The following is a 25,856-nucleotide window of genomic DNA, read 5'->3' as shown; positions in this document are numbered from 1 at the left end:
TAGGAAGCATTGATGGAAAAGTGTATAGTGTATAGTCAGAATTCTATGTACAATGTAGTGCAATGATTATTATGTGCAAAAATGTGCAAGATTAGGTAGTACGGTGGTTATCAGGAGTGTATGGGGGGGGGGGGGGGGGGGGGAGTTCAGCAAGGAGACAGCTCTGGGAAAAAAAGCTGTTCCTAAGTCTGCTGGTTCTTGTCTGTGGTAGCCTAAAGCATCTGCCCGAAGGCAGGAGAGAAAACAGTCCGTGGGCCGGGTGGGAGGAGTCCTTAAGAATACTTAAGAGTCCTTAAGAGCGCGACGCAGACAGTGCTTCCTCTGGATGTCCTCAATGGATGGAAGTGGAGTCCCTGTGATGCGCTGGGCAGTTTTCACCACCCGCTGCATCGCCTTACGCTCAGCAACAGTGCAGCTTCCATACCACACTGTGAGACAGCTGGTTAGGATGCTCTCTATTGTAGTGTGGTAGAAGTTCACCAGGATGGTAGTGGATAGCTGGTTCTTCTTTAATGTTCTCAAGAAGAAGAGGTGCTGGTGAGCCTTCTTGACCAGGCTGGAGGTGTTAATGCTCCAGGACAGGTCCTCTGAGATGTGGGTCCCCAGGAACTTGAAGGATGAAACAGGGTCCACAGCCATCCCATTGATGTGGAGGGGATCATGCGAGCCTCTTCTCTCCCTCCTGAAGTCCACAATGAGCTCCTTGGTATGGTGGTGTTAAGGAGCAGATTATTGTCTGTGCACCAAGTGGCCAGATGCTGGACCTCCTTCCTGTAGGCAGTCTCATCATTGTTGTCGATGAAACCTATCACGTGGTGTCGTCTGCAAACATGATAATGGAGTTCGATCCATACACAGGTCGGCAGTCGTGGGTGAAGAGGGAGCAGAGGAAGGGGCTCAGCACACAGCCCTGTGGTACACCGGTGCTGAGCATGACGGTAGTGGAGCAGATGTGGCCTGCTGTGGTCTGCTGGTCAGAAAGTCCATAATCCAGTTGCAAAGTGAGGTATTAATGTCCAGGGCTCTAAGTTTAGTGAGTAGAACATCATAGGTGTTTGCTTGTCCAGGTGTGTTAATTTTGTGTGTTTATGTAATGTCAAGTTTTATTTTATATCTTTTTTCTTCCATCACCTTGCCGTCACATTAGAGTACAGTACATCTCATCCATCTTTTTTCTCTTGGGTGTCATGTCATTATCCAACAAAACCTCTGCCACAGCATGTTCCAGAAAAGCACAGCAACAGCTCTCATCTTAGATCATCTTACCTGCAAATGGTATACATACAAATCTAACACCTCTTGCTTTGTTCGTAATTCATGCGTTATGTCTTTTGGCAGCGATGTGGGCACACTTGGTCCCTTGATAATGGCAGCTAATCTGTCTGATAATTGGGAAGCTTTGGACATCTTCCAACCGGAAAATCTACCCTTAGACCTGTCCAACTTGGGTGTCCCACCTGAAGGGGGTGCTTAGGGTCACTGAGGCACACAACCCCCCTGACCATGACAAGGTGTCAATCCTTCAGGGGGGAAACCTAAAAAATAAAAAAGGCGAGCAGGACACTTGTTGAAGGTGCATTTCCCTCTCTGGGATTTTAACAGAAGGCCAGAGAAAACAGATGTGTTTTCAAGTTGGATTTAAACACTGAGACTGTGTCTGAGTCCCGGACACTGACTGGCAAGCTGTTCCACACCTGCGGAGCTCTATAGGAGAAGGATCTGCTCCCAGCTGTGACCTTCTGTACTTTCGGTACCAGTAGTGACCCCGCACCCGTTGATTGCAGAGGGGTGTTGCGGGTTGTAAATAACTAAAAGTTCACTCAGGTAAGCTGGAATGAGACCATTTAGAGATTTATAGGTCAAAAGTAGGATTTTGTAGTCAATCCTAAATTTGATGGGTAACCAGTGCAGTGATTGTGGTCAAATTTTCTAGTTCTAGTTAGAACTCTGTACTAGCTATAGCATCCAGACAGTAGTCCATTGCAGTAATCTAACCTTGATGTAATAAAGGCATGTAAAAAAGGCAATTAAAAAAAATAAATTTTTTCTTACTATCTGATATTAAATCATACAAAACCCTTTCAGTTTTAGGTCCGTTCGGATTCCCAAAATAATTTATATTTGCTAAATGTCAAAATAATGTGTTAGAGAATTTTAAAGATTTTTTTTATTACTTTCTTCACTGTAGCCCTGGATGAACTGTTGGTATAAACCCAAGAAACTGCTGCAGCTTTTTCTGCATCGTGTGTAGGGGCCCTTATGCCACTGCCTCAGGTTTCTTGGCTCCATGGCCACACCCTGGGGGGAAATGGTGAAGCCCAGGGATGTGGAAAGTGCATTTCTCCAGCTTACAGTACAGCCCCACTCCAGCACTAAGCCAGCTGACCAGGAGAGATGGCGAGCCATGAGTACCCCAGGAGGTTGGGTGAAGTGACAGTCAAGGCGATGTGAAAGGAGATGTTTTCGACGTACGTATCCTGATTGTCAGGAGAATGGTCTGGTGAGTGATGGCAGGGGGCCAGCTGATCAGCTAGGTGGTTCGTTTCCTGGGCGTACATTGCAGGTGGCGCTATGGTGTGAGGGGCATGCACCGAAAGCACAGAGGCCCTACCAATACAGCCATTCCCTCCCCGTGGCTGGGAGGGCAGGCAGACCCAGTTGCATGGGTTCCCCCGGGCTGTCCGGGGGACTGGTGGCAGGTCATAGTGGTGGAAAGTGGCCGTTTTGGTGGTGTTGCTTCTGGGCTGCGCCAGCAGGTGGCGGTTGAACCGCAGCGCAAGTTGGACAAGAGCATCGAAGGTGTCCGGCATCTGCCAGCTCACCATCTCGCTGCAGATCCGAGGAGTCAGGACCTCATAGAAGAGGGTCTGGAGGGTGTGGGGATCCATCTGGGATTTAGCGGCCAGGGTCTGGAATTGGGCTGCAAATAAAAAAGATGTGATGCCGACGTTTGCGGGGAAACAGGCAGAAACAAAAACGGCAGAGTGGAACAGACGAGGAGAAAAGAAAAGCCAAACAATGATAGAGCAGCGATGCCAAGTGTACACTGGTTTAAATGTGATAATGTCACTCATTTCCATATTTCTGGGTCACGTGAGCGACATCACATTTATTTACATTTATGGCATTTATCAGACGCTCTTATCCAGAGCGACTTACAATCAGTAGTTACAGGGACAGTCCCCCTGGAGCAACTTAGGGTTAAGTGTCTTGCTCAGGGACACAATGGTAGTAAGTGGGATTTGAACCTGTGACTCTGTAGTCTTCTGGTTCATAGGCAAGTGTGTTACCCACTAGGCTACTACCATCCCTTGACATCACGTGACATCCAGCACTTAGAACCAAATCAAGAGTATGTCCACAGTTATGGGAAGGGCCTACCACACTTTGGGAGATACCAACTGAGTAAAGAATGGATGAAATGGCTCTGTTTAACATTAAAGTCACTGACAAGAATCAGCTTGTAATTGTCTAGCTTGTAATTTTGGAATGAAAATCTAAGTATGGACTTTGTGGTCTGTAAATAATTCCCAGGATCAGTAGACTATTTTACTTATATCTAGTGGCAATATCAGTAATCTTCAAACAAGAAATTCAAATTAATCATATGCAATATCACCAATATCAGAATCATATATGGCTGCCAGTCCACCACCATGCTGACCACTGTGTGGGTAAGTCACCTTGGTCAAGACATGTTTCTATGAGACAGAGAATGTCTATAGACTTTTCTATAATGAGTTCATTAATTAATTCAGTTTTTGAAGTTGAAAAGACCCAAGTTTTACAAAGCCACCGCTGGAAGATTTTTTTTTTGAGTTTGGTGAGTTCAGATTACCATGAGTCATATCATGTATCACGACACATAGCATGTTAGAGTTTACGTTAATTTGGTTTTTCTAGCGCGGGAATCAGACAAAGTCTCGATATGGTGAAAGAAACTACCAGGGTCTCTGGGTGGGCTTACAAGGTGACCAGCAGGTAGCTGGATAAACCACCCTGCCTGCTGCCTGGACTGCACTCTTGTGTGTCAGATTAGTGTAAAAAGTCTATAGCCCAAATTACTAGAATGGATGGATACTAGATGGATGCTAATTTGTCCAGGCCTCCCCTAAAATAATTTACAATTATTAACAAAGCTGATATTGCTTTGTGAACACCACTCAGTCTAACCCTAAATCGACAATACATTTCATTGCCACATCAGGTTGGGATGGGACCAGAGCAGATTACAGACCTAGACATATTTTTTCAAGCTCACAGACCTCTTTAATATTATTTTTTGTAATTTCTGATCAATGCATCCGAACGTCATTTACACATTTACATCATTTAAAACAATTGTTAGTTCAGGTAATTCAGAAGTTGTGGTGAATTGACTGTAGGTGAAAGTGTGTGAGATGGTGGTGTTTGTGTCCTGGGATGAGCTTTGGTAGTCATGGCGGTTATGGAAAGTGAGTGGGGAAAAAATGAGAGAGAACGCAGCTTTAGTGCTCTGTTTGTGACCTACTTGTGTGAGAATGTGTTTTCCTTCATGAGTTCTGTACACTGCTTATAAACACTGTAGCGTCTGCGTAGGATCACAGATGGTTGATCTTCAAAGAACCTTTTAACCTTTGACATTTACATACCAATTACAACCCTGGACCCTCACTCTGATCGTCCCGTCTTCCCCCACTGTCACAAATGTAGCGTCTGCGTAGGATCATAGATGGTTGATCTTCAAAGAACCTTTTAACCTTTGACATTTACATACAAATTACAACCTGGACCCTCAGCCTGATTGTCCCGTCTTCCCCCACTGTCACCAAGACGATGCGAAGCAGACGGGGTCTGCAAACTGCTCATCGGGGCTCCAAGCTTCAAAGCATTCCAAAGACCTCCTGTCTGGCCCCACCTTCGCAATACACAATCACGCACACACTTAAAACATATTGTCTGTATCTTGTGCTAGGAATATGTGATTATAAGTGGATCCCGTATATGCACGCGTTGTGTGTACGTTCCCTTGTATGAATTATACTAGTTACAACTTTCTATTGTGCATTAGGTAAACTTTAATTACCTATAATTAAGTGTATAAGTGTATCTCTACTTTCCTACCTCCTAAAGGTCCCTTTCTTGGTGTCAGAAGGAACTTCTCTTTACTACTGGAACAGTGATGCATACCATGTGATCACAAAATACATCATACAATTTCTATAAGATAGAAATTGTAACTGCAACAAACTACAGTCTCTCTCTGGACCAGCCCTAAAAAATTCCGGTCAGTCGTAAACCCAGACAAAGGGAACTTCTCCCGCCAAAATGTCACACTTGTGATTGGCTATTCAGGCCACATGATGGGCGTGCCAGAAAGCATTCAAAAAAGAGCGTCACACAGGCACGAATGCTCAGAACTTCTCTTCTTCCTTCCGAGACACCTCTTTCAACACTTTGACTCTTTGGAAAGTTTACCTTCAAGGACAACCTCCAGCGCCAGGCCTAAGGATCGAAGATCGTGACCCTACCGCATCAGGACTCTTTTGCATGAAATAAGGACCAATGCAAGTAACTATTTAGATGCACGTTTAAACCCCTTTTTAAGGTGAACTTAAGAATTCTCTGGCGATTCTCATTAGGCTGTGGTAAATTGATGTGTAATACTGCCATTCTCTTTTCATCACTTTTCTTTACCCTGTATGTATATGTTTGTCTAATTGTTGTATGTTACCTATAGCCGTGTTTATTAAATTCTTTAAATTCACAATCGTTTGTTTCTGTGTGCTGCTCACATCTGGAGTCACTGAACGTTTGACCCTTTAAGTTTACATGCTAAATTACTGCTAGTACGCAGAGTCAGGAAAGCTACCTTTCCTGACAAGAGGGGGGATAATCATTCCCAGAATTGATAAATAATTATATTATCTGCTCCGTGGACGGACAGATCAAGTAATTGTAACATTAATTCTGCTACAGCTTATCCCCAAATCTAGTCTAAATGTCTATTATTAATTATAACCAGTTATAATTAATTCTAGATATTTCCTCTTGAGCTAATTCGTTACAACACGCATGAACAATGTAGATTTATCATAGTGGGCATAAGAGGTCTGTCAAGAGATAAATAGCAACGAATCAGCAAAAAGAGAGCTAAAATCTACAAGTTCCCCCAGCTCCGGCTGATTTGTTGCAGTATTCTGATTGGCTGTCTTCAGGAACAGTATGAATGGGGTGCACTGTGCGCCTGTTGTGGGCAGCAAGGCTGCAGGGTGAGATATGGAGCTGAGCCTTCAGGATTTTAGACAGCCTGGACTGTAATGGAAAAAGCAGAGTGATGCACTTTGCTACCTGACATTTCAGCAATAGAACTGAACCCTGGTCAGTTCCAAACAGACCATCTACTGTCAAAGAATCAGAAAATTATGGAATTTTGCAGTTTACAGTTGAAAATTGAGTTTTATTAGCCTAGCGGGTAGGACGCTCTTCTATAAGCCAGAAGTCCCAGGTTCAAACTCCACTTACTACTGTTATGTCCCTGAGCAAGACGCTTTACCCTGAGTGTCTCCTGGGGGACTGTCCCTGTAAATGCTGATTGTAAGTCACTCTGGATAAGTGTGAATGTAAGGAGGAGCATAATTCATCATATTCCTGCCCGAAACCTCTGGTGCTGATTAAAACCATCTGCCATATAATATAGATCTACAAAATCATCATTGAATGCTCATTACATATTCTCCAAATGAATACAAATTATGTCATTGAAATGGCACAATTTATATCAATTATCTGAAGTCCCAAAGTCTCTTTTCCCTCCCTTCCCTCTCTTTCCTGTTTGCTTAATTTTCCACATGCAGAGCAGCAAACAGGCGCGGTATTAAGTCAGCTCACATGAGTTCACTTTCCTCGCTGAAACCGAGGATCCAACAGGCATGACCAAGCAAACACATGAATATTCAAATCAAATGCATTTCCAGCCTCCAGTACACATCTCGCATACACACGTGATGATCTGACAATGAGGGGAGAGAAGCAGGTGACAGAATGAGGGGAGGAAGGGTGTGTGTTTGCTTCTGCTTCTGCTTCTGTACCCTTGTTCATATCAAATGTCCTCACAGGCCAGGAAAACATTTTAGTGAATTTTTGGATTTCTTGTTTTCTGTTTAAATAGGGACATTTTACAAAATTTAAAGTAAATCACAGGGAACACAAACCAAGATTTCACAGATACTGGGTGTGCAACCGCACCTCCACCTTCATTTTAATGTGAGGTGGAGGCTCAGCACACTCAGCACCAACGTTATACCAGCGTTATCCCAGCATCATTCAGCATGAAGCTCAGCTCTGAAGGGCCTCTACAACATGGAACCACTGGGGTAAATGGTGCTTTACTGTAAGGTTCATGTTCATAATGGCAAAAATTCACAGTACTTGAAAGAGGTCCAGGAAAAAGGTGCCATGGAGAAAATTAATGCAATAAATCATTGTATTTTACTCATGTACTTTTGTTCTATATGAATGTCATGTTTTTGAGACAGCTAAACAGATTCTCTTTAAAATCGCTAGTTCTTCTGTGCAATTCTTTGCATTTGCTGGCTGTTTTTTGCTCAGCTCTGTCCTCATTTACAAGTGTTTTATTTTCCAATGCATAACTTAATGTTCTGCATGGAATATAATTAAAATGACTACTTTTTAAAATTTGCTTCATTTGTACATGAGCCTATAGTTCTGATTGTGCAAAACAAAAATGACTCTCATTTTCAAAATTTTCAGCATTTTGCAAAAGTCCTTATCCAGAGCGACTTACAACATGCTTTCAATTTACATCAGTGATGTAATCAACTATGAATACAATCATTTTATTCTTACAGAATATAAGGAAGTTAGTTAAAGTGAAGTGATTGTGAAACAAATTTTCCCTCTGCATTTAACCCAATCGCCCTGAGTGAGCAGTGGGCAGCCATGACAGGCGCCCGGGTAGCAGTGTGTGGGGATGGTGCTTTGCTCAGTGGCACCTTAGTGGCACCTTGGCGGATCGGGATTTGAACCGGCAACCTTCTGATTACGCGGCCGCTTCCTCAACCGCTAGGCCACTGCCTCGCAGCAGTGGGCAGTATTCTCTAAAGAGGGGAAGTTCGTTCCAGGTGAGCAGTACTGGAGGCTCAAGAGTATACGAGGTGCAGTGCGAGGTGTAATAAGGGCTGTGAGGTAGGATGGTGCTACTACATGTTTGGCTTTGTAGGTCAGCATCAGTATTTGGAATCTGATGCGTGCAGCTACTGGGAGGCGGTGGAGGGAACGTAGCAGAGGGGAGTGTGGGAGAATTTGGGAGTCATGCTTCAGAAGTAGACCTGCTTAAAGAGAGTTACAGTAATCCAGTCGTGAGATTACTAGGGACTGAAGTGTCTGTGTGGCCTGGGTTGAAACATTAGATATTGATATTGCAGAGAAGGAATCTACATTAATGGGAAAGATTTACACATTGTGAAAGATTTCCCTCTCTCTCTCTCTCCCTCTCTCTCTTTCTGGCAGCGACACTTAAATTGTTTGCCAGAGTCAATCAGATACACAAAACGCACTCGGCAGAGGGCTACAGAAGCAGTGCAGCAGAAATAATTAATTAGATAAAAAGAGACCTATCATTTATGATGGGCCCCAGAGCAGACATTTCTTTTCACATTTTAAACTGGCAAAATAAATGAAATAAAGAGAGAAAAGTTATCTAATTTTGTATTCTGTATTCACCAGAGCATTGGCCGTGAGTCTAGGTTTAGAAATTAGACCATTATACAAAGGGAAATCAAATAAAATTCACTGTTTTGCACTGTACAGGAACCTAATGAAGTTTTTTTTTAAACCTGTAACATGAAATTCCCTTTAGACCTGATACAAAATGTGGAAGTGGGAAATTATTCACAGCACGTCACTTTTTCCACATTTTGTTATGTTACATCCTTATTCCAAAATGAATTTAAATAGTTTTTTGCTTAGAATTCTACACAAAACACACCATGATGGCAATGTGAAAAAGGTCACCAAATTTTAATACGCTTTCTGCCTGGAGTTTGCTAAAAGGTACCTGAAGAACTCTCAGACCATGACAAACAAAATTCTCTGGTCTTTGGTGTGAATTCCAGGCGTCGCTCATCACCAAGCCAATACCACCCCTACAGTGAAGCATGGTGGTGGCATTTTTTCAGTTTCAGGAACTGGGAGACTAGTCAGGATAGAGGGAAAGATGACTGCAGCAATGTACAGAAACATCCTGGATGAAAACCTGCTCCAGAGTGCTCTTCAACTCAGACTGGGGCGACATCTTTCATCTTTCAGCAGGACAACGATCCTAAGCATACTGCCAAGATATCAAAGGAGTGGCTTCAGGAGAACTCTATGAATGTCCTTGAGTGGCCCAGCCATAGCCCAGACTTGAATCGGATTGAACATCTCTGGAGAGATCTTAAAATGATTCAAACCAGATGGAGCTTGAGAGGTGCTGCAAAGAGGAATGGGCCAAACTGGCCAAGGACAGGTGTGCCTGGCATCATTATTAAAAAAAAAAGTGATTTGAATACTTTTCAGATGCACTGTAAGTCATGAGTAGCCTTCACCCTCATGATGATCATCTTCTATCCTCTATCCACACCTATTTATTATTTATGAAAGTGAACTGATTGTCATTGTGAAACACAGCACAGCACATGATAACACAGTGAAATGTGTCCTCAGCTTTTAACCCATCATTTTAGTAAGCAGTGGGCAGCCATGACAGGCGCCCGGGGAGCAGTGGCACCTTGGCAGCTTGGCAGCAGTGGCACCGGGCACCTTGGCCCGCTAGGCCACCACTGCCCCGGTGGTGGTGCCCCAGTGTTACTTGGCATGATATCTCGGCAATTTACCAAAAGTGTATACTGTCAAAGTTCAGCTGGTACTGTTGTTCTTTATGTAAGGCTCAGTGCTGAAAGATTATTCAGTTGTCAATTGTGGTTAATTAATAATATGGTTTTAAAGCTAATCTAATTTTTGTCTCCTTGATCTGTTTTTCTTGTTAGAGTTCAATAGTTAATCAGTTACTCAAACTTTGAAGAGATTTTGTCTTGGACGGAATGCAAGTATGGACACTTTTTGTTATGGTAATTTCAATGGAAATATTAAGTTTTATAGGATTTCTTTATGGGGCTAATAATGCCGACCTTAACTGTATATATTGTGTGTGCAGTTCAGGAGAAGAAAACCTGCAGCCCGGCAGTGGGAAAGTATGAGTTAGGAATGGGGTGTCGCATGCCAATGCACACTGCACCACTGCACCATACTGTAGTTACCAAAGATCACAATGATTTTATGATATTTAATTTACCTTCTTTGCAATGCCTTTTTCATATGTGCCTTATCAATAAAAAGTATGACTGTGGTGGAGGCTATGTGAGGAAATAAGACACATCAAACGCAATGATGGAAAATCATATTTATTACAAGTCTCTAATTCTTAACACAGATATGGCTGCTGTTAATACAAATCTAGCTAAAAATGATTTTAAAAAATGATTTAATTATGGTTCATTAATTATGCCACTGCCACAGGTAGAGGTGATTCCTATCCTAAAGGGGACTAAATGTCATGCTTGTTCATTAGTATGAGGTAAATCCTGCTTACTCAGGATTTAGCTAAATAAGTACATTCAACAAGCTGTTGTCATGTACGGGTTTAATCATCCTGAATGAGGAAGTAATTAGAGAAATTATTGCACACCCCAGAAGATACAGATAACTACTAAACAGTTCTTTCAGCTTGAGCTTTGAGGCTATAAATGCTTATGTACAAAACTTTTTTCACATTGTCATTATGGGGTGTTGTGTGTAGAATTCTGAGGAACAAAATGTATTTAACCAATTTTGGAATATGGTTGTAACATAACAAAATTTGGAAAAAGTGATGCACTGAATTTATTTAAATCCAGAGGATGTCTGACCTCACACCATTGAACAACAACAACATTTATTTCTTATATAGCCCAAAATCACATGCAGTATGTTCCCATGGGCTTTGAGAGACCCTACTGCACACAAGGAAAAACTCCACACAAAAAAACTCTAGCAGAGAGAAAAAAAGAAAGGAAGAAACAGAGGCCTTCCAGGGTAGATTGAGCCTGCAATTTAGTCCAGTTTCATGGTGTACATTATGTGTCCATTATGATGCTACTGGTCCATTTGAAAATCTCTGAAGCTGTAGTTGTTATGGTGATGGTGGCTGTGGTGACCCTCTGGTTTGTTTCAAGCTAAGTCATCACGACTGATACTGAAATATATGGTTATAGTAGTGTATTTGTGCAACAGTGGTCTGGTACCCTAACTAGGACAGCCTAACTAGGGTGAATTTAACACTGTCTGTGCTTAACAGGATGACTGTGTGATAAAGTGGACTTAATAATTGACAATGTGTCTGGGACTTTAACAGATACTGATGCTGGCCTACAAAGCACCATCCTACCTCACAGCCCTTATTACACTTCGCACTACACCTCATATACTCCGAGCCTCCAGTACTGCTCACTTGGTCCCCCCATCGCTAAAGGTAAAAGAAAGACGCTCATCTAGACTCTTCTCCGTCTTGGACAATTGTTGGTGGAATGTACTTCCCCTTGAGGTCAGAACAGCTGCTCAACGGCAGCTCAAGACCTTGCACTTTAGAGAATATTTAGATGAACTTGTAACCTTCTTATTGTCTGACTTCTGTATAGAAACTACAACAGAGTGAATAAAAAGATCGTATTCATAATTGGGGGTCCTAGTGAACCAGAACCGATCACTTCATAAAGTATAAAGTGAAGCAGCACAGCACACGGTGCACACAGTGAAATTTGTCCTCTGCATTTAACCCATCACCCTGAGTGAGCAGCCATGACAGGCGCCCAGGGAGCAGTGTGTGGGGATAGTGCTTTTGCTCAGTGGCACCTTAGTGGATCGGGATTCGAACCGGCATCCTTCTGATTATGGGGCCGCTTCCTGAACTGTTACCATCTGGATATGGTGCCGTAAATGTAAATGTAACAGAAGGCCATAGTAAACAGTTCGGGTTTTCAGTTTAGATTTAAAAACTTAGACTTTGTCTGAGTCCCAAACACTGACTGGCAAGCCAGTCTGCGGAGCTCTGTATGAGAAAGATCTGTGACCTGGGGTACCAGTAGTGACCCCGCACCCGTTGATCAAACAAGTTGCATGCTTAATGCCAGTTTGAAAATATGTGCAGAAGGGTACTCACAACACATTCTATATAATCCAAACAGCCTTCACACACTCCCACACACTGATCCATGCAATTGTGTTCATGTTGTGATGTGTGGAATGTGTTTTGGTCCATCATGTCTGACCCCAACCGAAGAGGGAAGTGGATACCCAGTTTCTCCTGCTAATGGCACTGTAGTTGTCCCTGTCCCCTTTTTCTTCTCTGATATCTTATTATCTCCAGCACATTTTTCATTAGTTTAAAATAATAAAGATAACTGCACAATGGTGTTACTTGAGAATAGGATGTAGCCCTTTTAGATAACTCTTTTGTTGTGGGCCTGTGCTGCAGGCATTGCCACAGCCGTAAATGGGACTGTCTCTCCTGCCATCAGTGGCCTCTGGATACAGCAGACAGACCTCAGACAGTTGAACAAACTTTATTGGATATAACTTTATTGTTTTAGAGCATGATTATTCCTGTGTTGTTTTGCACACCAAATCTGAGATTAATATTTATTGGCTATTATACACAAGGGAATGCATGCATCCCAAAAGTATAAATAGTTTTCTCTCTCTCTCTCTCTCTCTCACTCTGAACATAGAATCAACCCAACAAAGAGCATATTACACGAGTTTGAATATGTATAACCATAGTTCTGTTTATAGGACTTTTACATTCTTGGCAGTACAACTATGGTTCCCCCACCTATTTATATTTTTTGCAGAATGTGTGGTTGTGACTGGGTTTTGTCAGTTGCTCTTCCCCCTTTCAGTTATTTTTGCATTATGTATTCACTGCTACTGAAAGCCATACAGTTTATTACCCAATGTTTATTTTATTATCTCGGGAAGATGGGAAATGTAATTCATTATAAATACAAATTACCCTATTTAAATTATAATAGTAGGTTTACTAATTCAATTACCTTTGTAAATTATGAATGAACATATTTAACTGTTGACCATTTAGAAATTTTGTAATCTGCCACTGTTTATCTTATATAAATGATCAATTTAAAGGTCTCTTGAAGAAAAAGAGATTATATCGGATTTGTCGGCCCCCTAATACCGTATCTGAAGTCTTTTCTCGAAATCCAGCCATGGTGCAGAATTACAGCCACTTTGATCCAGTCCCTCAATGAGATTTCCCAGAACGGTATCTGTAGCTTTAAATGCTAATGAGGAGGTGAGAGGCAGGGCGAGGAGGAGAGCGGCCTATGGAAGTTGCGAGAACATTCGCAGAAATGACGTCATCAATACCATTCACCAACCACAATGTTTTGCGCAGACAGGAATGTGTGTTGTCGCACTGGTTGTCATGTGACAAAAAAAATCCCCCAAACATTTGTGCTAGTTTTTACATCCAATCACCAAGCAAATGCAATGCTTCACACGTTTGGAAGCCATGACAGTCGGTGGAGATAATGTTTTAGGGGCGGGCATAATAGGGCTGTCAGAAGACTAGTCCACAATGTACAATTTATATGTACAATTTCACAAATATTTTATTGTATATATATATACTGTTTCTTTCTTTTTGTTTAGGGCTATTTATTTGCTTGTTTGTACTTTGAACTTTTCATATTATACAGTCGACATATTGTCTGTGCTATTGTTTTTTGCTGCTCTTATCTTGTACTGTCCACTTTCTGCCGTAAAGGGGCCAACAAGTGCTTAAAAAGTAAAGTGAAGTGATTGTCAAATTTGTCCTCTGCATTTAACCCATAACTCTGAGTGAACAGTGGGCAGCCATGACAGGCGTCCGGGGAGCAGTGTTTGGGGATGGTGCTTTGCTCAGTGGCACCTTGGCGGATCGGGATTCGAACCGGCAATCTTCTGATTATGGGGCCGCTTCCTTAACTGCTTGACCACCACTGCCTTTTTTTTAAGTGCTAAACACCTCTGGGAACTCCTTCAAGACTGTTGGAAAAGTATTTCAGGTGATGACCTCTTGAAGCTCATCAAGAGAATGCCAAGAGTGTGCAAAGCAGTAACCAGAGCAAAGAAACTAGAATATAAAACATGTTTTCAGATATTTCAACTTTTTTTGTTAACTACATAACTTCACATGTGTTCATTCATAGTTTTGATGCCTTCAGTGAGAATCTACCAACGTAAATGGTCATGAAAATAAAGAAAAACACATTGAATGAGAAGGTTTGTCCAAACTTTAGGCCTCTACTGTACAAAATCCCAGTTTGTTGTCAAATGATTAGAAAGTTCCCTCTATTTATTTAATTTAGTTAAAATAATCTTCTATAATAAGAGATCAGAGGTATCAATACTGCTATTTTTATTATGCATATTCTTCACAGCTTTTACAGAGATAATAAATATAATTTGTTGTCCAAACACATAAAATTTACACTTAAAACAAACAATATTCAAGGATAAGAAATCAATCCAACATACCTAACCAATGTTACACACAGCAGTGGATAAAAAGACTGGTAGCAGAATTCTTAATAACCACAACACGTGTGAGAGAGACTGAATGCAGTGACTCCCCTCCCCTTCGGTTTTGTATTTTCAACCTGGATCACTTTGGGGGTCAGAAGATGACTCCAGAAATGGTTAGAGACCTTTGATCTTGCTATGGTTTGGGGTTCCTGCAATTACAGCCTAAAGTACTGCCTAACCAAATACTGTACCCAAATCAATAAACGCTGGTGTCTGTCCTCATGCTCACTGGCATGTAGGTAGTTGTAGGGAACTAAGAAGAAATGTTGCCCTGTTGGACGATGGTAAGTATGCCCTGAAAGTAGCAGCACTGTACCGGTCTGTTGTAACAGGTCCATCATCTCGGCCAGGGTGTGGATTGCTTGCTTGAAGAACGTGTCATCCCACCAGGGAGACACGTCGCTCTCTAGTGCTGTTCTGCTCGGAATGTTTATCTGTCCCATGGAGAAGTCCTCAGATACCTGAAAGGCAGAAGATGTGGTTCGGCAGGACATGTCAGACCTCCATATCAGAAGGAAGTCATTTTGCTGACATCACAGCATTGCGCGTGAGATACTTGGACAGAATCTGAAGAACCATGTAATGATTGTGTGCTGATGAGTTTCGTATAATTATATGAAAATGGGTGCAAAGTGTTACAAACACATATCACATAACTGGATGTTCCACATGTGTGTGTGGTAAATAAAACCTCAGTTCCTTTGGATGTTGATCACATTTAATCACCTGGTCTTTGACTACGGGGCCAATTGAACGTATGGTGGTTGAATTTGGATATACTTGATCGGGGTATATCAAAGGGATCATAACAAAAATAATCCTATGCACCCAATACATTCATCTCCAGTACACAGCATTAGTGTAGACAACAGTTTTGAATAATTAATAATAATTTTCTCAGATGTCAACCATCTATTTAAAGCTAAGAGATCCATTAAATCGTTAAAGGCATGTCTGGGATTTTGTCCCAGTCGGAGGTCCAATATCTTTTGTCTGGCTGCTGTGAATAAATAAATCTTGGTCATATATTCTGCAAGCTAAGTCGCGCTCAATTGTTTTAGTTTGATTATAAAGTGAACAACTTATGGTCAAGAGTGTTTGTGCTTCTGATTATTTGCTTGATTTTTCAAACATGCAGGATTTTGAGATTGTCTAGTGATCTTGCCTGTATTTGTAATGGATTTCACTGAGCCAAACAGACCAGTGACGTGTACAGATCTCGTTTGGTGGCGTTTGAACAGCCATTCTACTTTTGTATTCAGAAACTAGATCATTGAGACGTTTCTGTATCCATGCATAGGTCTTATCATTTTCATTGCAATGAGTTACATATGTAGATAGGATATTAGAGACGTTGTAACTTTACATCATGTAATGATGTGTGTTATTAAAATTTCCTCAAAAAGACCACCTGGAGGGATGGGATGTAAAGGACATTGTGAGGTATGCAGTAATTTGATGTCCATGAGCAATTTTGAGGGTCACTGAATGCATTATGAAGGGTATGGCAATTGTTGACCTTACATTTTTTGATGGTGCGATTTATTCATTCCACCATTTGGTGTATTGTTGCGAGTGGGAATTGCTTCAGTTTGAGAATTTATGAAAGACTATCAGACAATATCGGCATTTGGGAGCCGTCCAATGAAGTCTAATTGGAAAGATTCCCATTGTCCCCTTTATTTACTTCTGCACACACAAGACATGAATCACACCAACCCACAACATCAGCTGTCATCTGTGCTCACCAAAAATGGCTCAGTGTGTGTCCTATGTGTGCCCTTTGGCAATTAAAATGTCATCCACGTAGTAGACAACGTTACCTGTGTCCAACAGGGGTTTGAGGACATTAGCCATGGCCCGGTGAAAAATCGAGGGGCATGCGCTCCCAGGTGTATTGGATCTGGTTCACACTGAAGGCAAATTTTCACTGGTCTCAGGACAGGATTTGAAAGTGTGAATATCAGTTGTATCTGATCTAATAAAATTAAATCATTCAAAACCATTCAAAAACTTTTCCCAATTAAAATGTGAGCTATAACCAATTCAGTTCCATTGAAAAACAAACAAAAATCTGTACAGAAAAAATTATAATTAATCTCAAATAAAGTTCAGCTTTATTTACTGTGTTAGTAGGATTTTCCTAACATTTACTCAGATGCCCAAAGCCATGGCTCACAGAGAGCATAAAAAGCATCAAGGTATCAGTGGTGGTGTAGTGGTGGCCTAGAAGTTAAGCAAGCAGCCACGTAATCAGAATGTTGCCGGTTCAAATCTTGAACAACCAAGGTGTACTGAGCAAAGCACCATCCCCACACACCAAGAGCCTGTCATGGCTGCCCACTGCTCACCAAGGGTGATGGTTATTTTGTTGTGTCGCTACGTGCTGTGCTGTTTCACAATGACAATCACTTGCGTCTTCTGGTTCATAGGCGAGTGTGTTAACCACTATTCTACTACCTCCCTGTATCTATCAAAAAGTATTTCAACAGTGTATTAATTTAAGGGTTTGTACACTTATGCAGCTCACTGTATGGTGTTTTGTGTACAGGTTATATGCCACATTATCAAATTCACTGTACATTTCCACACTTTGCATAACAAATGTACATAGTTATTACCCAGTGGTCTAAGAGAAGATATGATAAAAATATAATAACAGAAAAAGTAAAACAAACATTTCTCGTTTTGTGTTCTTGTCTTGTTTGTACTGCAGCCAACGATGCTCCCTCAGTGGAGAAGATCAGAACAGGCAGTGGATGAAACCAGACATAAGTCTAAGTCCTACAATCTTCCACACCAAGGGTTTGCTACTGTACCTCAGCAGCACTGGCAGGACACCAGTGGTGAGTCCAGTTTGAATCTGAATAGGTTATTGCAGCAGGAGAATATGCTTTCTTTGCTGTATACCTAAAAGCAGTGTCCTTGTCTTCCTAGTGTTAAACTTATACAGAACTTCAGTGATGTTCTCCATTCAAAAATATCAATATCAGAAAGGTGTTACCCAGCAAAAAATTGCAAAGACTTTGCATCTATCATCATCAGTTGTGCATAACATCATCCGAAGATTCAGAGAATCTGGAACAATCTTTCGGGCCGCTTCCTTGGCCTAGCGGTTTAAGGAAGAAATCTGTGCATAAGGGTCAAGGTCGTAAAACCATACTGGATCCCTGTGATCTCCGGGCCCTTAAACGACACTGCACCACATCCAGGAATGCTACTGTAAAGGAAATCACAGAATGGGCTCAGGAATACATCCAGAAACCCTTGTCAGTGAACACAATCCACTGTGCCATCCGAAAATCTACAGTGCAAAGAAGAAGCCATTTCTAAGCAAAATCCACAAGCTTGGGCATTTGCCAAATGCCGTAAATGTAAATTTTCACTGGGCCAGGGATCATTTAAAATGGAGTGTGGCAAAATGGAGGACTGTTCTGTGGTCAGACGAGTCACGATTCGAAGTTCTTTTTGGAAATCTGGGATGCCATGTCATCCGGACCAAAGAGGACAAGGACAAACCAAGTTGTTATCAAAGCTCAGTTCAGAAGCCTGCATCTCTGATGGTATGGGGTTGCATGAGTGCGTGTGGCATGGGCAGCTTGCATGTATGGAAAGGCACCATCAATGCAGAAAAATATATTCAGGTTCTAGAACAACAGATGCTCCCATCCAGACATCATCTCTTTCAGGGAAGATCCTGCATTTTTCAACAAGATAATACCAGACCACATTCTGCATCAATTACAACATCATGGCTGCGCAGGAGAAGCATCCGGGTACTGAAATGGGCAGTCTGCAGTCCAGATCTTTCACTTATAGAGAACATTTGGCGCATCATAAAGAGGAAGGTGCGACAAAGAAGGCCCAAGACGATTGAACAGTTAGAGGCCTGTATTAGAAAAGAATGGGAGAACATTCCTATTTCTAAACTTGAGAAACTGGTCTCCTCAGTCCCCAGACGTCTGTTGAGTGTTGTAAGAAGGGAAGATGCCACACAGTGGTGGAAATGGCCTTGTCCCAACTTTTTTGGGGATTTGTTGACACCATGAAATTCTGAATCAACATTTTTTCCCTTAAAATGATACATTTTCTCAGTTTAAACTTTTGTTCCGTGATTTATGTTCTATTCTGAATAAAATATTAGAAGTTGGCACCTCCACATCATTGCATTCAGTTTTTATTCAAGATTTGTCTAGTGTCCCAACTTTTTGGAATCCGGTTTGTATATAAATATAAAATAAAATATATCTTAAATTAAACACCATGTGTACTGCAGGATGGATGGATCTTGTCTCATTGCTTATGTCTGTTCAGACTTCGCTTTAGATTTCAGAAAAATCCCTCTATGTTGTGTCCTCCTTAGCGTGACAGTAGCACTAAGGCAACAGACGTGGTTATCAAGGAACAAAAGTACCATTTTACACCTTACACACACTCCCCCATCGCGAGCTCATTTACATATACCTCCCTCTTCTGTCCCATGTCTCACCTTTTTGCATGTTGCTCAATGGTGAAAGTATGGTGAAACACACCATGCCCTGTAATTTAAAATAGCTGTGTGCTTCGAAATAGAATAGTGTACAAAGAGGATTTGTATAAAGAGGCAACAAAAGATCAATGAATGATGTACAGTGTGAAGTGACCTCTGCTTAAAATGTATATGAATAAATATTAATGGATCTGTCATCACCCTGTGCTAGCAAAAAAAACTGGGTCACAACAATGCGGCAGATTGATAACAGAAAAGAAACAATACAGTATTCCCATTGGCCAATACTGCACAACTGGTTGAAGGTGCATTGGTAGCTTGGAAAAGTATACTTGGTAGTTTTTGGAAAAGTACGAAAGTGTGTGACTTGTATTATATAAAATGCAGATTAATAATTTCCCTTCGGAATTCCCTCTAGCTTTATCTGGTTTAAGATCTGTCTCCAATTTTGATTTAATGTACAAGGTATCATAAGTTTCCATACTCTGGAGGCTATTGTAGAGTCTTCCTTCCCAAGACTCCCTGCTGAATCTTAATAAAAAAAACAAAACATGCTGTTTTAGATGATGAGATGTAAAGATTGTATGTAAAAAGGTACTGAAAACCCCAAATTAAACGAATAAAGATGGACCTGGACCTGAAGAAGCGGTCTAGTGTGATCAAGTGTGGCATGGGGATTGCAATTTGTCCACAACTGGGCATGTGCTCTGGATCACCTTGTGATTTGAGACTGTGGTTTGTCCTTCTTCTTCCTGTTCAGTTGGGAATTCCATCAGAGCTGACTGGGGTTGTTCTGTGTTGTTTCCAGGCGTCTGAAATCACACTTTAATGGAAGCTCCATGTTGCAGGAAACCTGCCTTTTTGATAGAGATCGAAAATTGCAATGCAAAGACATGTAAATATAGTGAATATAAAGTGAAAATAGCTTAAGGGGATGTCAAGGAATTCATAACACTGTGAATTTGCATCCAATCGACAAACAGTGGCCAGATGAAACCTTTCCACCCTGTGGATTTGTACTGACTTACAAGGCTGCCGTTTCTCAAAATTAATAAAAATTCCAGCTTGTTGCCATATAATCAGAAAATATCATTTTTATCCACTAAAAATGACTATTTAGAATTTTTTTTTACACAAATGTAAACGTTTCTGTAATAGTACAGATTATGTCACAAACACTCACAGTTAAGTGAATGAACACAAACAGCCTGTAAGACTAGAGCCTAGGTGCTTCAGACACAATAACCTGCTGTAGAGGATATACAGACTTCTCATTTACACCTATGATTACAAATGTGTTAATCATGCTGAACATGAATATTGATAGACTTGAACCAAAATCATTGTTCCTTGCCGTTTCACTTCCTTGTATGGTCATTTCTCATTCTATTTGTCATTTGTCCGTTCATTTGTGTGTCTGCACATATTATTTAAAAAAAAAAAATTTATTCGGCCGTTTGCAAACTCTGATTAGACATTCTGCAAATAATTGTACGGAGGTTAGAAAATAAAAACAAATCGTATCATTTATTTCAATTATTTGTGAGATAATCTCATGATCTTGTCTGCTGTAGAGTAAGTTTTACAGTATGTCTTCAAGCAGGCAACAGTAACTATTAGTCAATAACTGGTATCACAGGTCTATGGTCAATATAAACAGGACAGAAATCATGTTCTAAGCATTAGCCTTACATAGATATTCACTCAAAAGTACAAATGGGAGCAACTCAATTCATAGAAAATCCACTACAAAGAAAAATTAAGACTTTGTCACTCCTCTGTGCAGGTATTCTGTGATTTCCATGGCCACTCCAGGAAGAAAAATGTGTTTCTATATGGATGTAGTGTGAAGGAGACTCTGTGGCAGTCCGGCTGTACAGTGGACACCTCTGTGCTGAAAGAACCCCCAGGATACAGGGTAGAAAAAAAAACAGAACACATCATTGCAATAACCTTACAAACGTAATATAGATAGATATAATGTAGATATAGCTTTTGAGGAAAGCACAATCATTACAAAATAATGAATACACTGTCCTGTTTGTTTGTCGTTCATTGAAAATGTGACCCTTCACCCAGATGATCCCAAAGATGCTGGACAGGATAGCTCCGGCGTTCTCCTTCAACAGCTGTAATTTCCTGATAGAGAAGTCTCGAGCCTCCACTGCCCGGGTTGTGGTTTGGAGGGAAGTTGGTGTTCTTCGAAGTTACACTATGGAGAGCACCTACAACGGCTGTGATCAGGGGATCTATAAGGTTAGTGGTATGTCAGCAGCAATTTTACCATTTCTAAATGGTTCATAATCCAAGAAACCTATATAAATCTTCTGACATTAATACAACTCAAATTCTGGAAAATGTTTTCACTGTAGATGATGCGATTTGCAAGGCCTTTGCAATTCACTCTGCACATTATTAATCTAACTGACAAAAAAAACTTTTTCTTTTTCTCCAAAATGTCTGCTCCCGAAAACCTCATACGTCCCTGCCTCAAATGGGCCACCTTCAGTAAATGCTGAATAATTTATATGCATCTTTTATCCCAAACCCTTATTATGCTGAATTTATGCTGAACCCTGCTACAACAATATATTAGTACCTAAATAAGTCATTAGATTACAGTTTGTCCAAAAGGCTGCAGTAATATCCTTTACTCAGACTAGAAATAGCATATAACAGGAGGTTAACTGATTCCTTTTAAAATTGATTATTTTAAGTGTTTTTAAGTACATGATGGCTTAGCTCCTAAGTACTAGCTGAAGTACACATGGTGTGGTCTTCTGCAGGTTTCTCCCCAGAAGGAATTAGTTAATTTACCATCAGTATTATCAGTGTTAGGAATGTAACCTTAGTAAATGTTCTCCTTGTGTTTGTGTGGGTTTTCTTCTGGTTTCTTCTGATGTAGACTACAGGGCACACAGAGAAACGAGCGTGAAGATGACCAAATCCCCTCATATAAATAAGCTAAATAATTAAATGCCCACATAGGACTTTCTGGCTTTTGTGTACAACCATCCTGACTTTTGTAAATTCTCCTTCTAAACTCGTTGGATGTTCTCTTTGATCTGATTGTTGGTAGTCCACTGAGTTGTCTAGCTAAAAGATGCTGTAAAGCCTTCAGAGCTACTGAGCAGTGCTGAGCACACCTTTTTTGTCAACTCCTTTTTTAACTCTTATTTTAATCTCCAAATTGTATTGGACTACTGGCCAGTCACTTTTCTTAAAAAGAGAAGGGACAATGTGATTATTGCTGCAGCAGCAATTTTATGTCTACATGTTTCAGAACACTGTCTTCTGTCTCAGCAACATTGGACATTTTATTATCCCTGATTCACTGTGAACCAGACCTGAGACCAGGTCCAGAACTGTGTGATTAAATGTCTGTACTCATATCTGGAGAAGACCTTTAGAAAGGAAATGTTGAATGCCCTCTCTCCTGATGCCCCAGAGTGGTAAGCAGTGGGAGAAAAAGCAAATAAAATATCTTCTTCTGTTCAATGCCAATTAGTAGCCTTGAAGCAGATGTGGGACTGGAGTCTGGACCCAACAGCAGCGATGCACTAATTATCGTCTCAGTCTGTGGACAAGTCAGCCAGTAGCAGAAGATTGCTGCTGGGTGTTGGGTGCACTAAAAGTGTGGGTCTGTCCAATGGAAACTGTGGCTGGTACAAGTCATAACATCATATGATAGCGTAGTGAAGGCAATATTATACATTCTTTACACTGTAAAATGACCAAATTTGCTTGAATCTTTATTAAATATAAAAAAACAGCAAAAAATGTACACAACTTACATCTTTGTTTAAAAACCTTTTTGAAGCAACATTTGCAGTAATTGCAGCCTCAAGTCTTTTTGAGTATGATTCTACAAGCTTGGCACATCTGCTTTTGGGCAGTTTCTCATATTTTTCTTTGAAGAACCTCTGAAGCTCAAGAGCTCAATCAACAGTGCATAGCCTATTTTCTGGTATAACATGTATGGCATTTATCAGACAAAATTTCCCAATTTTGGAACCAGTGCAACACTTTTCCTCAGAAAAAAAATTGGTGTCGATGGGCGGAGAGATCGGCAGCTTTTGAAGAGAAAATGGCAGAAAGGCAAAGTTTGGTAACATGGAGCGCCGCATATATTAAAGTTCTTCTAGCTATATGGATAGCTAGTCGATATAGAAATTATAAAGCGTATGAAGGAATAAGGGAATAACAGGTTTCAAACGAAGAACCAACCAACTAGACTCATCTCCGTCTTGGACCCACAGTGGTTGAATGAACAGCTCAGTCACTGTCATTTCCAAACGACAGCTCAAGACTTTCCTCTTTAGAGAATATTTAGATGAACTTGTAACTTTCTTATTGTCAAACTTGTGTACAGAATCTACAACAGAGTGAATAAAAAGATTGTATTCTTGGTTGGGGGTCCTAGTGAACCAGAACTGATCACTGCATCGATGATAACGTTGTAAGTCACTCTGGATAAGGGCGTCTGCCAAATGCCTTAAATGTAAATGTAAAATGGTCAGTAAGCTAAAATAATTCTGGGTCCCTTTAGAGTCTTTGGAATCCTGTATGTTCTGTTTCAACGATCTTTTATCGATTGGTCTACAGGTGAGCTTTGCTTGTAGAAACATTATAACAGGAGGGGGGAAAGGAGGAGGAACCCCCCTCTCAGCATGGCGCCGCAGTGTCTGGTCTGTTGGTCCTTTCTCCAATTATCTACAGGGGCCTGTGGATGGCTGACTCCTGTGATCTTTGAATTACGGCACGTGGTGGTCTTTCACTCCTCTTCCAAAGGATGGGGACATGTGATTCCTGAGATCTGTTAATAATTTGAAGAGGTACGGTCGACCATCTGGATTCTGACGTCCGGTTCTGGGGTGCACCACAAACCAAGGAATGTTAAACAGGATGAAAATGCATTTTAATTCTGAATAAAGCCATACATACAGTACAGACCAAAAGTTTGGACAAACCTTCTCATTCAATGTGTTCTCTTTATTTTCATGACCATTTACATGGCAAAGGGACCAACAAGTGCTAAACACCTCTGGAAACTCCTTCAAGATTGTTGGAAAAGTATTTCAGGTGACAACCTCTTGAACAACACCTTTTTTGTTAAGTACATAACTCCACATGTGTTCATTCATAGTTTTGATGCCTTCAGTGAGAATCTACCAACGTAAATGGTCATGAAAATAAAGAAAACACATTGAATGAGAAGGTGCGTCCAAACTTTTGGCCTGTACTGTATAATGGTGGCATCCAACCTGTGTATTCCCCTACATGGGCTCTGGCTGGACCACTCAAGTTGTCCCAAAGTCACTCATTAAGCAATTCTCCTCTTGAGCCTCTGCTCATCAAAAGAGCAAAAGAGTCCTGGCTGCTCAGTGTTAGAACCAACTTCCAAATATCATCAGGACAGCTGAGTTCCTTCCCATTTTCAAATGGTGGACCAGACTAAATATAACTTGCTTTTCCTCCCTTCATTAAAAAAAACACTTTACCAAAGCTTAACTCCTGACTGTACTTTTTAAAAGAGGGAATGTGGTGGCCTAAGGTGTAAGGAAATGGTCTTATAATCAGAAATCAAATCCTGTACCGCCAAGGTGCCACTGAGCAAAGCAACGACCCCACACACTGCTCCCTGAGTGCTTTTCATGGCTGCCTACTGCTCACTAAGGGTGATGGTTTAAAGCAGAGGACACATTTCATCGTGTCACCGTGTGCTGTGCTTGCTGTGCATCATAATGACAGTCACTTGACTTTCACTAAAAATAAGGTTCTACAAACAATAATAGGGCTTAATATGTAAAATAATATATAACTTAGCTATTAGTTTTTGTTGAGCAGCAATTGTTGATTTAATCCTAGATATACCTAAATGTATTTAATGCAGTTCTTTTGAATGTTATACTGCTGTAGTCCTAGGAAGCAGCCATATTCACTTAAAAATGCCATAACAACTTATATTCAATTACATCAGCAATTCCAGGTATGCCATGTATTTGTCACTTTTTGCATATGTTTTAATGACAGAATGTTCTAGAGACCGAAGTGTCTGTAAAAATAGTTTTGTGTTTTACATTGAAGAAGCAACTTGAACCCATCATGCATTTGAACTGCCACCAAAGTCTAATCTACATTTTGATATGGGCTCTAGAGGTGAAGGAGGGGGGTTCATTTAGCTGCTGTCCACAACCTCATTGCTGAAAGTTATACACTGCACCTTTAATGTTCCACCTCTATAAATTAATCCTCTCTTTCTCTCTCTCTCACACACACACACACACATACTGATCTAAAGATGGCTTATCATCACCCACTCAATCTCCCCCTTCTTTTAAATCAATGCAGTCTAATGCGATTCACATCTTTTCAAAAATCCTACCAGAATCTGGGTTGTGAAGAACTGGCAGAAATCAGAATGTTTGCTTCTGCTTTTAGGAATGACCATGTTCGAGCCACATCATCATATCACAGTCTGATCACATGCTAGCTGTAGTTATAGATGCTGTCATGTCTCTGTTCCTCACCACTACTCTTGTGGCTGTCAGACAGAGCATTCATATTTGTACAGTTGAAAATAGAAAAACAACGATGGGTTTGGACTACAGTGGTGGGATATCACACAGTGTTCAGTCCATATTCATTCCAGGCAGTATTTTTGAGAAACTTAGAGCACACAAATATGGGATGATCAATAAAAAAA

At 40.9% G+C, this 25,856-nt stretch overlaps 1 protein-coding gene across 1 annotated transcript in view; it reads left to right on the top strand.

Moving 5' to 3' along the window:
• LOC114766967 (cytosolic carboxypeptidase 4-like) overlaps positions 1-25,856 on the top strand; it is a 121,756-nt gene that overhangs the window by 84,581 nt on the left and 11,319 nt on the right. The window contains exons 21-23 of the mRNA XM_028958358.1: positions 17,378-17,507; positions 20,937-21,068; positions 21,230-21,406. Coding sequence (XP_028814191.1) covers positions 17,378-17,507; positions 20,937-21,068; positions 21,230-21,406 — 439 coding nt within the window. The remainder of the gene's footprint in view (positions 1-17,377; positions 17,508-20,936; positions 21,069-21,229; positions 21,407-25,856) is intronic.

The sequence above is a fragment of the Denticeps clupeoides genome, chromosome 17, assembly GCF_900700375.1.
Source record: "Denticeps clupeoides chromosome 17, fDenClu1.1, whole genome shotgun sequence".
NCBI classification, from domain to species: Eukaryota; Metazoa; Chordata; class Actinopteri; order Clupeiformes; family Denticipitidae; genus Denticeps; species Denticeps clupeoides.
This window is presented reverse-complemented; position numbering and strand designations above follow the sequence as displayed.